Source organism: Plectropomus leopardus, chromosome 4, assembly GCF_026936395.1.
Source record: "Plectropomus leopardus strain MGB_pleo_1.0 chromosome 4, ASM2693639v1, whole genome shotgun sequence".
NCBI lineage: Eukaryota > Metazoa > Chordata > Actinopteri > Perciformes > Serranidae > Plectropomus > Plectropomus leopardus.
The window spans coordinates 18250204-18266885 of NC_142179.1; the positions used below are offsets into that span (position 1 = coordinate 18250204).

Here is a 16682-nt window from a genome sequence, read left to right on the forward strand (position 1 = left end):
GTGTGCTCTGTTTAAGTTTGGTTTCTGTAGGTGGTTGTTTTGACTCTTGAAGGAGTAAAAGCTTGTGGACTGATGGAAATAAAGCGAAGAATACTGGAGTGAGAGCTTGCAAAGGAACTGTTGGAGTTTGTGTGTGTGTGTGTGTGTGTGTGTGGGTGTGGGTGTGGGTGTTGGTGGGCTTGTCCTTCACCGTTATTACATGTGGCTGCACGGCACTGGCCTCTTTCAGACCTTTTATTAAATGCTGCTTACATGCTCTGCCACTTCACTGACTCTAACCCTAAAGGTTTACTGTAGATGCGCAAATACGCACTTTTATTAGTGTTTTTACTTCATTATACATTACTTTGGGTTTTGTTTAGGCATTTGTATGCTCCACTGTGTGTACATTTATTTTTAATGAAATAAGGAGGCATCTTTATAATGATAAACATTATAACATTAATTTAAATGGTGAGGATGAAGTATTAAGCCAAACAAGTGCTACCCGCTGAGTCTTTGAGTGGTTTTGTGTGGTACAGTTTTCCACAGTAACAAATAAGGAAGACAAGTAATATATTTCTTATTTAAAACGATCTTCAGGGATCAAATAATCTGACCAAATTTAGATATGCAGCTGTCAATCAGCATCTCCTCCAATCTCAGATTTCACTAAACTACATATAGCTGTTACTACAGTGTATACAGCGCATATACTGATTTTGTCTGACTTCCTCCCATAGTCTAAAAACATGCAGGTTAGATTCATTGGTGACTCTGCATTGACCGTAGGTGTGAATGTGAGAGTGAATTGTTTTCTGACTCTGTGTGTCAGCCCTAAAAGCTTGATGACCTGTCTATGGTGCCTCTCGCCTAATATCAGCTGAGATAGGCTCCAGCACCCCCTGCGGCCCTTAACATGATAAGCAGTTATGGTTAATGAATGAATGAATGAATGAATGAATAGATGAATAATGTGGTTGCATGTGCCGGCTGTCATAGAGACAGTGCTGGTTCCCATGGTAATAAGAAAAGGCAAGCAGCCTGCTGGGAGTTGTGCCAACAACATTTTATGAATCATTTAGTCTGTGTTCATTCTTAAACATAAATAACATGATGATACACAGAAATCACAGACACTCAAATGAATAAACAGTCAAACCCTGCAGCCTGTTCTAAAAGTCTTTATATAGCTAATGAGAGAGGATGGACTTTTAGTCCCACTCTTTGCAAATGCATTACATAACTACACGGTTGTTTCCCTTTTTCATCTATACTGCTGTTATGCAAATGTGGCAAAGGGGGATGGTGTGTGGTTTTAGGAAGGACTAAATTTCTGGAATAATTGAAAATACCAAGTGCACCCAGTGCATTAGGCAGTTATGCATGTCCCTTCATGTTACGTGGACTGTTGTGTAGCAGTATGTTATGGAAGACTCTTCAAACCTACTTAAAAGGTTTGATGGCTTGTTTACATCTTTTGCATCTGTTAGCATCAGAACCCTTTTATAGAAAAAGTTTCTTGAGATATGGTGGCATCTGAAAAGTGGGAAGAGATTTCAACTTGTCATGTGTGTATGTACAGTATATATAAACCAATAGCTTTGATGCTCTGCTGCTGGAATGATATCAGATTGTCGAAATCAGAGCTGTAAGACATTTTTATGGTAAAAGTAGGGCTGTACCGAATTTTTTATAAAAGCTTCATTGATAACTTTGAAATTTCAAATTCTATATCAACATTTGATTGCAGCATAGTTTATTTCATGTCGAATCTTTCTGTTAATAAATAAATTATAGGCTACACTAATAGTATTACACTATTTCTGGAATTAGATTCCAGTTGTGGCTGCATGGGATTGTTTCTGACTAATATAATCCAAACATTTCCAATAACTCCAGAGCATAAAGTCAAATAATATTGAAGATAGATGTAATTTACAACATGTTGTTTTTTTTTAATCCAAATAGATATTCTGCTTCATTCCACAGTAGACTAGTTTGTGTTTCTTTTCATCACACCGAACTTCTGCACAAAAAATGCAAACACTTTGAAATGATCTGATTTAGTTTTTGAGCATTTCTGTTACATCATGATGTTGATTAAAGCAATTTTTATGTCATCATTATTTCATTCCCTTATTGGATTGGTCTGCTACCTATTTGTATTTATGTTGATGAAACTATCAATAAAGGCATTTATTATTTATTAATATATTATGATTGACTAAAAAAAGACTAATATATTTAAGCTGATGAATCACTTTATTTAGTTGGGGATTATATATAAGGATCAAAAAAATAGGGTGATGATGTTATAAAATATGACAACAGACACTCAAAGCTTATTCGAAAACTTCAATAGAAGTTTCAGAAAAAAGACAAAAAAAAAAACCAAAACGATATTCGGTACAGCCCGAGGTAAAAGGTATATGTAAGTCAGGAAGGCTTTTTTCAGTGAGCAGGTTGTTCAGCTTTGATGGTGTGCAAAGTGACTGTATAAATGCTATAAATGGCTTACATTGTGAAGGTTTGTTTTGAGGTCCTTACTATGTAAAATATTTCTCCAGTGCCTTTACATTTACTTTATCCCTAATGTTTACTTACTGCAGATTATTCTCACATTGGAGTTTCTTCTTCGTAGATTGCATTTGAAAACATCTAGTGGCTGAAATGTATCTTCTGTGTTTTGAGTTTGCAAAGAACTTATTCTATATTCTTGCTAATAAAGTTATCGCATTTTTTTCTTGTGTCCTTTTCTCGCTGTCTCTGGTGTCCCTTTCCTTCCCTTATTTCTCTCCTACTTACTTCACTCTTTCCTTTTCCAGCTGTCTTTCTGAATCTGAGACAAATGGTGGACAGGTCAGGTATAAATCATCATCTAAAACTGTGACACTTTTCTTCACATCTTCACCTGTTTCGTTAAATTATCCCGCAACACAGCCATCACTATTAAAGAAAATGGCAGCCACGTTAAGGCTTTTAATACTACTTAATACTACTTACCACTGGAACTAACTAATCACCAGTCTTTGGTGTACCAAAATGTAAACAACTGTTAAATAATTTATCGTCTTACCAAATAAAAGTTAACACATCTTGATTTTGCAAGCTATAACAACAATTTCACACAAGCACATTTCCTGATTTTTTTTTTTCACACTTCCACTGTAACAAACTTCATCCTCAATCGAAATTTTTTCTTGAAATCGCCAAAAAGTTATTCTCTGTTATTCGTTATCTGCCAGTGACAGATCTCCAAAGCATCCATCATCTGACCGAGTAGAGATTTCACCCTCAGATGCAGGAGCCAATAACATTGACCAACCACAGCCAGATTCAGGCTCATCAGCAAGTCAGGAACAGCCAGAAGAGGGTGCTTCAATCCCCAACTATGTCCTCTTTTCTAAACCTGGCAGCCTCCTAACATCTCAACATCAAGAGAACAGTGTGCCATCTACAGCACCCCTTCACTTGGTCGCCATCCCAATGACATATTCAAGTTCTGTTGACATGTTTTGTCAAATACACCCAACTCATTTGTCTAACATGAGCTATCCTTTAGCTCCGGTGCTAGTGCCTTTAACTTACACTGGTCCAAGCCAAATCCCATCATCTCATGCCCAAAGGCCAAATGACACTTCTCTGGATGCTTTGTTTATGCCAGCCAACATCCCACATTTTCTTGGACCGAGTGCTGTTAGTACCCACACTCCAGCATCCTGTTTACCTGTTTGTAGTGTATTACCTGCTCAAGGGCTACACTTGCCACATGGTGGTGACTCCTCATTAGTTCAAAACCAAGCAGCAGCTTCGTCTGATCCCATCCCAGCTGCCTCAGATAAAGCAGGTGCAGAGCCACCAAGCTTTCCACTTCCCACAGCTGAAAGGTACATTAAGCGTGTGATGTTTTGCGAAAGCTCACAGCATTAAGCTAAAATGCATATTAGATAAAAAAAAAAAAAAAAAAAAGACTTTTGAGTATAATAATTTTCTTTACTTTTGATACCTTGGTCTAGCAATTCCTCTCCGGCACCACCAGAGGGCAGCACAGACTCAGAAAAGTTAGCATCCAGTGGCTGTTTGACTGATCATGATGGCGATGAGCACAAATTATATCCTCGACAAAGGTGCTACACAACATTTCTAGTTCTTGATGCACAAGAAATAAACTTTTCAGTGACAAGTCATTAAATTGCTTGAGCTATCTTTTCAGTCTGTGATGTCTGTCCCCTCAGTTTCCCGGTCCAAGTCAATACTCATCTATCTCCTATAGCAGCACGTCGCCATGTCCTTTCCACCAAACCAGTCAGGTACAGTGTTATTAGGATGCTTCCTTAAATGTTGCAGGAACTACAAAGTAGTTTACCGCATTGATAAGAACAATGCCAAGCTGGCGACCTTACTGGAACAATCTTGTTGTCATTTTTTTTTTTGGTATTTTCTGTGGAGACATTTAATATCACTTTGATTGTGTATTTGTAAATAGGAGAGAGCTCCTGTCAAGTCCTCTGGACTTCCTGCCTAGAGCAGCCCCGCGTCCCCCTCCTCTCACCCCCAGTGCCCCCAAACAGGCCACAACACACACTGAGCACCGTAGTCCAGTGCAGGCGAGGTAAACAGAGTGTACCAGTGTTGTGTATGTGTGTGCTTTAACCCAAAAGTATCCTTCTGTTTATTCCCTTTCAACGATCTCTGTCTTACGCCTGTAATTGATTACTCCTATAACATTTTTCTCTTTTTATCCTCTTTATAATATTTTGCAATTGACATCTTGGCTCCGTCACAGTTTCCCTTTCATCATCTTCCTCCTCTCTTCCTAAATATGTCATCACCTTGTCAGAACACCTTATCAGAGCAGTCCTTTTGCTTCTGAAAAGGCAGCGTCTCAATGCTTATTGGATGCCCTGCTCATCACTCCAATCACTCAAGCTCCACCACTACGCTTGAGGAGGAAGAAGAAGCGTCGTAGCGCCAGTGAGCTGCACCTGCCCAAGAATAAGAGGTAGACGGGGCAGACCTGGACAAAACTAGCTTTTGCTGTGTAACTGAAAATGGCCTTGGCTGCTTGAGAACTGTTGTTTGACGCTGTGTGAAAGGTCCAGTGTGTTTTTTTAAAGATTTTTTTTTGGCATTTTAGTCTTTATTAGATAGGACAGAACAATATTGTGAAAGGGGGAGAGAGAGTGGGGACAACATGCAGCAAAGGGCCTTGAGCGGGAGTCAAACCCAAGGCCGCTGTGGCAAGGACACTGCCTTTATTCACGGGGCACCTGCTGTATCCACTCAGCCACTGACGCCCCATTTTTCAACATCTTACATGTTGACTTTTTGGACTGTTCATTTGAAATTCGACATCATAAACCTCTTCTAAATGCTGCACCATAACTATTATCTGCATCTGGAATTATGTCTTTTTTGACCATTTTTACTGTATGCCATAGTATGAATGAACTGACAGAATGACCTATGCCACATTTAACTGCATTTATATAGGAAGTTGTCCATTCTGACTAACTGCAAGAAATTTCAGCAGGATGCAATCCCTCAGCTCTAGATGCCACTAAGTCTCCCTAAATCTTACACACTGGTCTTTGAAGTTAAAGGGACTGAGAATGATCAACATTAATCAGATCAACATTTTTAAATAGGGTTTTGTCCAGGTCTGAATCCATTAAAGAGTGCCAATCATATAATCATCTACTACTAAATAATTGGATACGACGGTGTGTGATGTGATGCATGAGGCTTCGCAATAATAGCACACAAACTAATTTCAACAAACGACTCAAGGTGGCAGATGTTGTGTTCTATTTGATGTCAAATTTGACTAATATATTCAATATATATTTTTGAATTTTAACACATGGTGTAAACAGCCCTTGATTCCTCTGAACATGCCATTCATTACAGTGAAAAAGATATGTTTGGTCAGAGCATGCCAACACCAAAAGACACGGTCCATATGTCTTTGTGGAGACAACTCATACCAACTATGACATTCTGTGGTCACTGTGAAACAACTTGGCAGCTTCTCACAGAGATCCGTCATTGGCGAGTGGACACAACTGTACACATTGAAACCGTGAAGTATGAAAAGAGTGTGTGAGAGGGAGACAGTTTGAGTGGGTATCTGTATGGGTGAATGTCTTAATCATTGTGTGTGTGTGTGTGTGTGTGTGTGTGTGTGTGTGTGTGTGTGTGTATGCACACACATGGACGGTATAGTGTGTGAGGATTGAATTTGCTCCAAAGAATATCACAGGGCTGAATTATAGACCATCTGTTGTGTGGTGGGGAGAGCTGCTGGACAGCAGTCAGCTATGTTAATGGACCATTTGTTCAATGTTCAAACCAAACCAACACATTTATGAGATGCATAATTCAAGTTCTCATCGTAGCTACAGTACACAAGGGGTTACTTAACATATGTAAACAGTTGGGAGCCTGAAATTTACCTTTTTTCACCCTCATTTTGGCTTCGCACCAGCAGACAAAAAGTTGCATTATTAGGCGGCATGCGGTGCTGAAAACAGACGTCAGATTAGATAAACAGGAATAACATCGGCGACGCACAGCAAGGCCGGTGACAGGGAAGTGATACATGATTTTAAACTTCAAGGTTGCGCTGTACCAATGATAAAAAGTGTAGCATACTGAGACAAAACAGGGCAGAGAAAGACAAATAAAAAGAAAATAAATGAATCCCTCTCTCCTCCTTCCTCCCATCCCTCTTTAATTATCCCCCCAGTTAACAAGGTTCATATGTGGCCCAGTACATCCAGATGGTCGGCACTCTCACCGGCTACTATTGAATCAAAACAGCGGGGCCTCCATTAATCAACCAATCACAGTCCTGCAGAATACAATTAAGTCCCCATGTAATTGGCCTGATTGGTGGAGAATATTAACGAGCTGTGCTGTAATTGGCTCTAATGAATGAAGGGCTGGGGAGCATCTTATTTCCTGCTCTACTTGTCACCTGTTGTTAGCCAATTCCCAAAAGCTAATGTGAATGGATCTTGTTAGCTCGTTCGCCGAGATAATTTGAATAGATGGCACTGTGGCCTTTAATGTCACAGCATTATAGCTTAATATCATGAAGAGGATGAGCTCCTTCCTGTTCTTTACAGAAACGATCTTCTTGTTGATGCCAGCTGATGCTCTTGTTTCTATTTCAATGTAGAGAAAACAACAAATTAAATTACATTTATTAGCCAGAAAGCTCACTGATTTACTTTCTTAATTTAAATATTTTTCTACCTTAATGTTGAGCAGTGGTTTGCCAATCTGGGGATCACTAATCAGGTTAACTTTTCACAGCTAATGTCGACAGTAAGGTCATAAGGGATTGCTAGTAGATAGTGGTTTGTTTTGAGGTGTCACTGACAGCATTTACAGTGATTTGTAAGGTTAATCCCACACTTTGAATGTGCGATTAAAGGGAGATATATGTATTTATTATTTTCATTTATATTGACCAGTTCATAATTCTTCTATGGTCAATTTTGAGATTTAGGGCTATTTTTGCTGGCTTTGTCTTCTCTCCGACTAGTGGAAAGAAAATGTCAAAAATACTATATTATATATAATATACTATACATACTATACTATACTATATTTATTATAGATTAGATTTCTATCCTGGGAATGTATGCAAAATGTGCATATTTATTCATATAATGCCCCATTAACATACTTGAACATAAAATATTCGAAAACGTATAATACACAAAATCATCATCTTGATCAACTGAAGAAATTTTATGATGAAATCTATTGTTAAATTGTTTTTCCCTATTCACCTGTAGTGTCTTATTTTTAGTCTAACACACAATGGATTTTTACAATACATATCTGTAAAACTGTTTTTTCAAAATAAGAAAAAGAAAAAGACTTTTAATAAATAAACATAACGAAACAAAAATCTGACATTATCCAGTGTTCTGGTTTCTGTTTCAGGAATGTATGCAAAATCGTGAATATGTCATTAGATAATATCTAAATTTTAGGACAACTTGTAATATGGAAAATAAATCTCTTAATTTAAGTAATCAGCAGGGGACATTTCATGGTATGTTTTAGTTTTATTATATTAACCTGTAGTGTCTCCCCTTATAATTATTGGATAGATATGAAAATTACAGAGTTGGAGCAAATAAAATTTCAATAAATAAAGTATAGAACTACAAGTTGTGGTGGAGGTGTTGTTGGCCTGTGCAAAACTGTTTGCAGTAATTCAAATGTAAATGGAGTCGAATGAAAATGGTGAGGAACTGGCAGCTAGTTGGCACTGTCGGCCTGCTGACAATTCTTTCTCTCTGGCTATAGATGTAAGACGTCAGTGCGCACTGTCTCCACTGGCTCCTCCTGTCAGACACACGATGCACAAAATGATAAGCAGATAATGAGAATGAAGAGAGATGTTGTGCAGCATGACAGTCTCTTTCCTATAGAGAACATGTATCCTCTAAAGGCTGATTGGCTGGAATCAATGCTAACACAACAGTCCACTGGGTGCATTTATCACAATGCTTGTCATTGCTCTGTAGCTTGTGTGCTCATTGTTTACCAGTGTATATTCATGAGGTACACTTTCTAACCACGTGTGAATGTGGTGAGATTTTAAGGTTTTTATCTTTGTATTTACATTAACAACTACTAAGATTGGGAATGCCATTGTTATTACTTTTTTTATTTCTGTGATATTTTTCTTCTCACACGAAAGGGTGTCGTGGCATCAGTCTGCCGCAGAGGAGGGAGACCCTCTCCTCTCCTCTCCTGTCAATGCTGTCTATGTCTTTAGGTAAATTCAAAGTTTCCTCTCCTTTCATTGTTAAATTTTTGAGCAAATATCCCACAACTGGTGTTCCATGGTTTTTATGGTTAAGCTCTCACTTAGAACATTTGAATCGATGAGTTCACTCCTGGGTGGTAAAGTGAACCCCCTGCTCTGTAGGGACCATTTGATGTTATGGATGTCCCAAATGTTCAAATGAAGTGTGTGCACAAGCAATATGACAGCCGAGGCAGGGAGGGCAGCTGAAACACAGAGCACTGACTGAGGTGAAACCAGCATACACACTCTATCTTTCCCTCTGTCTCGCTCTCATAGTTTCTATCACGTTCTTTTCTTCTCTTTGTTTCTCACACACTCAAAACATACAACTCATGGTAACTATGGCTGCAGTTGCCATAACACGTGTCTCCCATGAGTCCCCTAACAGCCAGGCACAAGTGGAAGACAGCAGTGATACAACTGTTGGCATCGGCTAAAACTATGCATTATGGGTGTAATATGTCTGGGGAGAGATTGCCGGCCCACCCACGCTCCTCAAGTGGCGTTAATGAACACACACATGCTTGAAAACACACACAACCATAAACTTGATGCTACTCATAGAGAGGTTATTCATTTTGCACCATATTGCAGGGCAGTGGACAGTTTGAGGCTCTGGGGCCACATTTGATTGAAGAACAAAGACATTTTATCACTCTTCCACCATGATAGCTGTAAAAAACTCTGGCATCTCTCTGCAAGACGGGATGTTAATAACGTCAAGTCTGTCGTGGTGTTCTTAAAACCAAATCTGCAAAAGTATTTTGTATTGAGACAAAATTTCTTCATTCAAATGAAACAAGAACATTTGTTTTTGTGTTATATGTATTATCAGTGATTAACAATGGCTATGGAAGCAATTGATTTTGGATCTTTATTGGTCACTTATAATTAACACTTTCAAACCTGAGCAGATTGGATTGATTTCTTTCACAAGCAACTTAAAAAGACATTGCCCAAAAAATAGCTAGAAATTTGTAAAAAAAAGTTACAAGAAGTTACAATTACCTGAAAATAAGTTCTTTGAAAAAATACCTTATAAAGTACTGAAAAAGTATTTGTTTTATGTTTTTTTTGGTAACATAATTGCATATTATAAAAACATATATAAGTAATATAGTTTTCTGGATATTTCATTTTTTTTTGGGGGGGGGGGTAATTTTCTCATAATCCTCCCATTTTTAAAAATTAATTTTAACATCATTTTCTTGTCACCTATTACTAAATTCATGCAATTTGTGATACATTCCTCTCAGGTTGGTCATTGCTTTTTTCCCCACGTTTTCAAAAGAAATCACCAAAATTTGCTCAAGTTTCAAAGGGTTGAATTCAGTGTGAAAGGCGTCTGAATGCAGCACAAGAAAACAGATGTCATTCCAGGTTTCAAAGGTTTAATGGAAGATCAGTGAACAGCACCCTAAACATTCAGTCATTGTGCATAACCGCTTGTCCTCGTAAGGGTCGCAGGGACGGAGCCTATCCCAGCTGTTTTTGGGCGAGAGGCAGATTACACCCTGGACAGGTCGCCAAACTATTGCAGGGTAGAATCCTAAAAAGGAGAACTAAAATTTTCCTGTTAGAGAAGTGTCTCTAGAAAGTCAAAATCTACAAGACACTTTCTTCTAGATGAAGGAAAGAGCTGCTGCCCTACATGTAAATCTGACACAATGAGCATTGAACCGTGAACAACTTTATGAGAGAGCATTTAGCTCACGGACATGTTTTATCCTGGGAAACAGCCAAATCTATGAACACATGTTTTACTTGTTCTGACAGATGCATCTGGTTGCAGCCAGGCCAAATCACATATATAACTTAATAAAATGACATATCAACAGACTCAAAATCTCTGCCATTGCACCATATTAAGACATGCAATACACTGTGGTGCAGCTGAGTATGTTCAGTAAGCTCATGTCTTATACTCATAAATAATATGGCACAAAATCCACAGACTTAATTTTACATCATACTTGTATGATTGGTTTAAACATCTTAAGAGACAAATGTATCACCCTGTTCCACAGCACTGCTCACTGAATATGAACTCAACACCTATCATAACACTGAGTCAGGCTCAATTTATCTATTTGGTGTCGGGAGCTCGACACCGAATAGATACATTTTCTCTACGCCGTCAATTGAATTAATGTTCTGGCATCGTTGGTGATCACCACAAATTTTTGCTGCAGAGTCTCTTAAAATTACTCAGCCTTTGACCCAAATGTGAAATTTAGTTATATTTATTGGGTCCCATGAAAATGGACTGCCAGTGTTGCCGTGGGGATTCATTCTGTTAGTCTCTTCACACCCTCGATGAAGCATTAAACCCATACATTGTGCATTCAGAGGAGACAATCGAAATGTAAAAGGAAATGGCAACAATGTTTACCTGTACAGTAATTGTTTTAAAATTCTAGAAAAAACAAATAAATACCATGAACCCCATGCTGCACCGAAAGAACTTTGTCTTCCCTCCATCATTAGTTCTGGTAGTCTGGCATCTGTCTATAGCACATCTGGAATGGGCACTTTGCTCATTACACCATGCTATATTTCACTCCACCGTGGTCCATTTCTCTCTGTGAACTGATATTCTGGCACTGGTTTTGAATGGGTGCGCTGTATCATTAGTGCTGTGCAAACCTACTCGTCTCCTATCCATCATCGGGCCGGTGACCTGTTCCGCTCTGAAAGTGGCACATGGGCAACATTTTATGCATACTGTACCCATGAGTAGGAAGTGCGTCGTGAAGTTGATCACTGTACTGTTTTGGCTGTAGCTGCGTGCTGTGTTTTGGTTGGTACCATATTTGTCTGCGCTCTGTCAGCAGGTAGGTGGTCTGGAATCTGTCTCACTGTATTTTGACAGGAACTTGAAAAATTATACTTTGCTGTTTTTTTTCTTCCTGTCATTCTTGTTGTGTGTTTTGAATTTCCAAATTGCCCTGAGTTCAGTGGGCTTCTTTGTAAATCTTTGTAAAAAAAAAAGAAGCTAAAACACAGACTATGTAGTGTATATACCCTTCACTCTGAGTGAGAGGGATGCCGATGGTAACCATGTATTTTGCAATTTAAGTTTTATGTGCAGGGGCAATAGTTTCTGGTGTGTTTTAATGAATTAAATCACAAAACCTATTAACTGATTTACATATAATTTCTATGTTGTCTCTCTGCACAGTGAAGAGGGAGAGGAGCCAGAACTCAACAGCCACGAGTCTGCAGTTGTCAAGACCATGACCAAAGGACCTGCCACAATCCAGGGTAAACACTCTGTGTGTGTGTGCGTGCGTGTGTGCGTGTGTGCGTGTGTGCGTGCGTGCGTGCGTGTTCTCTTCTACCCACTTTTGACAGCAGCACATATTAAAAGGTTTTTACTTTTGACTTCTTCCCACATTAACAATATGTGACAGTCAGAGAAACCAAGTCTGTGTTTTCATTATGCTCGGGATTAAGTGCTTTAATTTTTATATACTTATTCAATCGCTTATTTCAGTCACATATTTCTGTTAATATGTTAATACTTTTTAGAATCATGTGAATGCATGAGCAGTATTTGAAGTGCAATGCACTTATTTTGATAATAAGTTTTAGTCATGCTGTGTGCTGTTAGGTTAATGTGTGTTTATGTTAATGATGGGGCCTGAATAAGTGACACCATTGTCCCTTTTTAGACCCAACAGTGTTTTTTTGGAATTTCTTCAAATGTAACACTAACATCCTCTTGGATTCAATGATGAATTAATTACATTTTGGTAGTTAAAGGTCAGGATTACTGTGACCTTGCCTGTCTCATCCTTGTGAATGCAATACTCCAAGAAGGCCTTGAGTTTTCTCCACAATCCGCCACTCGAAATTGCAGATTAGAATTTGGTGGTCAAATGTCAAAGTTGAAGTTAAAAAGTTTTTGGGCTTAACTCAGGAATTCATGCACAAATTATGACAGCATTTTACACAAATGTCTAATTAGATATCATGATGAAGTGATGATATCTTATATCCGAAAGGTCAAAGTTCAGCTTCACTGTAACATCTGCAAGAACACTTTTTTGGCTATTATCATAACTCTGAAAAAGACGGAGAGACATTTGGTCAAATACTGAATTGGTGACACTAATCTTGGGCGCCCACCTTTAAACTGTACTTATTGTATAGACCTTCTGTGCTGCCCGGGGGAAGATTTGTGAGAAGCCTCCATGTTTTCACAGACCTGGATGTAAACTCTAACTGTAACGTGACTGGTGTGCAAAGCCATACAACCACAAGGCAGTAATTTTAGCTTTCAGATTATTTTCAGTGCTTTAATTGAACTCCCACAGCTGTAGGACCTCAGGAAAGTAGTAGTCCATCTAAACCACTGTGTTGGACATTTGAGAAGATGTCTAGCTAAACCCAAGTATGTGTGTTCTCTCCTGTCCACTTGTGATGGCAGCACATCCTAAATGGTTTTTCATTTACTTTTTCACACATTTACAATGAGCACTAGTTCTTGCCGGCAGTAATTTTTCCATCCTGTGTAAAATATGATTCATGGATCAGGGACCAAGCCACAGTTGGCATGTGTCCTATTAGCTGACTGAAATAACATTTGCGCCTTTGCGAACACATTAAAGAATACAGAATATATACATAATACATGGGTTTCAGCGACTAAAATACATTTCTGTTCATTGAGCCAATTCCTGCATGAGATCTGTGGAATAGTACATTACTACCTAAATCGGCTGCCAAATCCAACAAAGGTATATCTTTATGCCTGTGTGAGTTCCTTTTACTGCAGGCATGTTGTGGTATTTTTTCACTTAATTAACTAGTAATGCTACAAGTAGAATATAGTCAGACTAAGGTGCCTGAAGTGTTTTCTTAGCATAAGTCACGCATACCTAAAATGTAGAGTCCCCCAAAATGCATTCCTAAAAATAAACTCTCATTCAGAAATTGAACTAAATCTTCTTTTAAGTACATATTTTGATTGATTAATTGATTCCCCCCTACAGTTAAAAAAATGTTATTTTTCTTCTCATATAAAAAATGTTTGGTTCTAAATCCTGGCGTAGTGTAAAACTGATTTACTGCCGTTGGATTGAATGTTGTTGCAGCCAGTTAGTGAGGGGAAAGAGGCTTATTTTCCATGGTTGAAGCATGACATATGTTGTGAAATAGGTCATTGCAGACTTTCTTTTTCTTTTCTCGTCTTTTTCCTCTGTGGAAGCCCATTAAGCAGGCGAGAAGGCCCCGCTCTGCCTGTGGCGCCTTGCTCGATCACACGTGCAGCAGTTCTACTCCGTTAGTAAGATAATATTTACTGAAGGGACCTGTCGGGAGTTGTGAATAAAGTTTTAAAGGCAAGCCACAGAGCTGCGGTGTAATGCCCCAGCTCCATCTGCACTCGGCCCATAGATTCTGAGAACATGCATTTTCTAGACATTACTCAGCTTATCATGTACAATCCAAAAAAAATACAGTATACATCTGACTTTGTCTATTTATTTGTTAACATTTATTTATGAAATAAAAAGCCTATGCTTCAATTTTTACCCCATCTAGTCTGATGGGACAAGCCGCCTCCTCTTCCTCAGTTCTCTCCCTGATAAAACTGCCACTCAACAAAAATAGTAAATGTAGTCACTTAGCCAGGATCTCAGGCTCATGAAAGTATACTACCAGTCGTATAGCGCCGCAGCAGCAAAGAGCAACTGACCTATTTTGAGTCCCAAGCTGCAGTTAATGAACCGAGGCTGTCAGCTGCTGCCTTGTTGCAAATGGCCATTGTAAAATATATTGGCATGGTGTTAAAATTCAATCAGGAAGCTGTCTTTTCCTTACATTTTACAAATTTTAGCCTCCATCCCAGTTGTTAAACAGAAGCTTAGATTTAAATAGGCAATAATTATATTTTTTATTCCTTGAAAACATCTATCAAATAACAGTGTGAGAATTGTCACCTGAATCTGCAGCTCTGAATGGCTTTATGGTGCTTTGCAGAGAGTTTCAGCTCATGTTTTGCTGTCCAACCCACAGCTTTACTGTTTTGGTTCACTCTCATGGCTCACATCATGTAGTTTCCAGCAAGCAGCTTTTTACTGTGAAAAAGCTCTAAAACCCTAATATAAACTTTACCTGGTCTTCATCTGCAAAATGTCACTCATATTACTGTAACATGTACCAAACAGAAAAAGACTAAACATGAGCAGAAAGAAATACAATCAACCAAAAAAGATGGAAAAATAACCTCAGAGAGACATGAAAACACAAAAAGATGTATAATGACTACGAGGAGATGCAAAACAACAACAGCGAAAACGACAAAAACCATGCTTCTATGTAGAAGTGATGGGGCCTTTTGTATGTCTGAGCCCAGGGGCCCATTGTCCAATAATCTGCTTGTGCTCAGACAGACGTCAGCAGCTAGCTTGTGAACATGGTGGAGCATGTAGCAGTGAAGGAGCCATTTCCCTCAGGAGTTGGTAGAGACGAACACAGAGATAAAAGAATGAATATTGGACTTAAATTCATTAGGCAGCCAGAAACATGACTTCAAAATATTGATAATGTTGCCCTGTAACACCTGAATGTGTAAATAAGCAACTGTTTGCTAACAAGTTTTCTGGGTTAACTTAAAAGGTGATATGTTCACAGCGTGTTTCTGCTGGCCCTTATTGCAGGTTTAATCTCTATTTGTTATGATCATGGTGAAGGAGCCCCAAACATTAAATGTAAACCCAGTCCCTCTCTTGCCCACACGGACACACCTAAACATTGCCTGTAATGGTAAAGCCAAGCTCTAAAAGTAGCTCTTGCCTCACAGTGCACACACATACAAATCTCCATCCACAGTGTCGAGATCAAAGGCCAAGCTACATGTTTAGCCAGGTGTCTGGATTTTAACTGGGGGGATTTCGTGGTGGTCTCTGTGTGTGTGTGTGTGTGTGTGTGTGTCTGTGTGTGTGTGTGTGTGTGTGTGTGTGTGTGTGTCTGTGTGTGTGTGTGTGTGTGTGTGTGTGGTCATGTGTTTGCATGCACATATGCCATAGGAATGTGTCGAAGGTGGAGTGAAAGATTGGAAGATTGATGTGGTGAATTCCTGGTTTTGACAACAGTAGTCCGCCAGCTGCATGCACCGCCATGACACCTGCTGGGTGTATAGACAGAGAGGGCAGAGGTCAAATAACTTACACACCTGGGAATAAAACACAGATGCTAGCATGCACATACATCCTTTGTGATGCCACTTTTTGCTTCCCACTTGTTTCTCTTTCCTTTTACCATCCCTGTGTCTTAATAGCCTTTTATCTGTCGTCTGTTTCCTTCAGGTCACGGTCCACGGACTGGTTTGATCACCCCATCTTTTGGGATGAAGGGTAATGGAAGTGCCAGTGTCCCGAGGGGTCCTGTCCCAGCCCGACCTTTACCTCAGCCCCACCCTAAAGATGAGGACACCTTGGTCCAGAAGGCAGAACACATCCCTGCTGGGACTCGTACGCCCATGTGTGCCCACTGCAACATGGTCATCAGGTGACCACAAACTCAGTTTGCACTGGTAGCATCCTTGGTAGCAATCTGTAGTATGGAGACATCATGTATGAAGAATCCACAGGCTCTGTCATTAGGAAGGAAGGGGCCTGTCATGACCTTTTATAGTTTAGATTTTGAGAGAAAATAGTTTACATGCATTGTGTTAAGCTCCATCACATCATACCCATACTGCTCGCACAAGCCCCAGAAAAGAGGCAATCTCTTCAACCGGACTGCACAGACATCCATTTGTACTCAAGCAAATAAGATCGTAAAGGAAAATAATGTCCACCTTTAAATTATTCAGTGTCTCAGTCAAGCACTTAAAATAATTAACTGGAAACCATCT

General features: G+C 39.2%; 1 protein-coding gene across 7 annotated transcripts in view; it reads left to right on the forward strand.

The window, feature by feature from the left end:
• Positions 1-16682, forward strand: part of pdlim5a (PDZ and LIM domain 5a) — an 84668-nt gene that overhangs the window by 61004 nt on the left and 6982 nt on the right. For 6 of the 7 annotated variants that reach the window (XM_088076685.1, XM_042487560.2, XM_088076686.1 and 3 more), the window contains 9 exons: positions 2808-2846; positions 3228-3869; positions 3999-4109; positions 4218-4292; positions 4469-4594; positions 4823-4984; positions 8708-8785; positions 12000-12082; positions 16132-16333. In XM_088076685.1, the coding sequence (XP_087932811.1) occupies positions 2808-2846; positions 3228-3869; positions 3999-4109; positions 4218-4292; positions 4469-4594; positions 4823-4984; positions 8708-8785; positions 12000-12082; positions 16132-16333 (1518 nt within the window). The remainder of the gene's footprint in view (positions 1-2807; positions 2847-3227; positions 3870-3998; positions 4110-4217; positions 4293-4468; positions 4595-4822; positions 4985-8707; positions 8786-11999; positions 12083-16131; positions 16334-16682) is intronic. The other variant, XM_088076688.1, reaches the window with a different exon arrangement.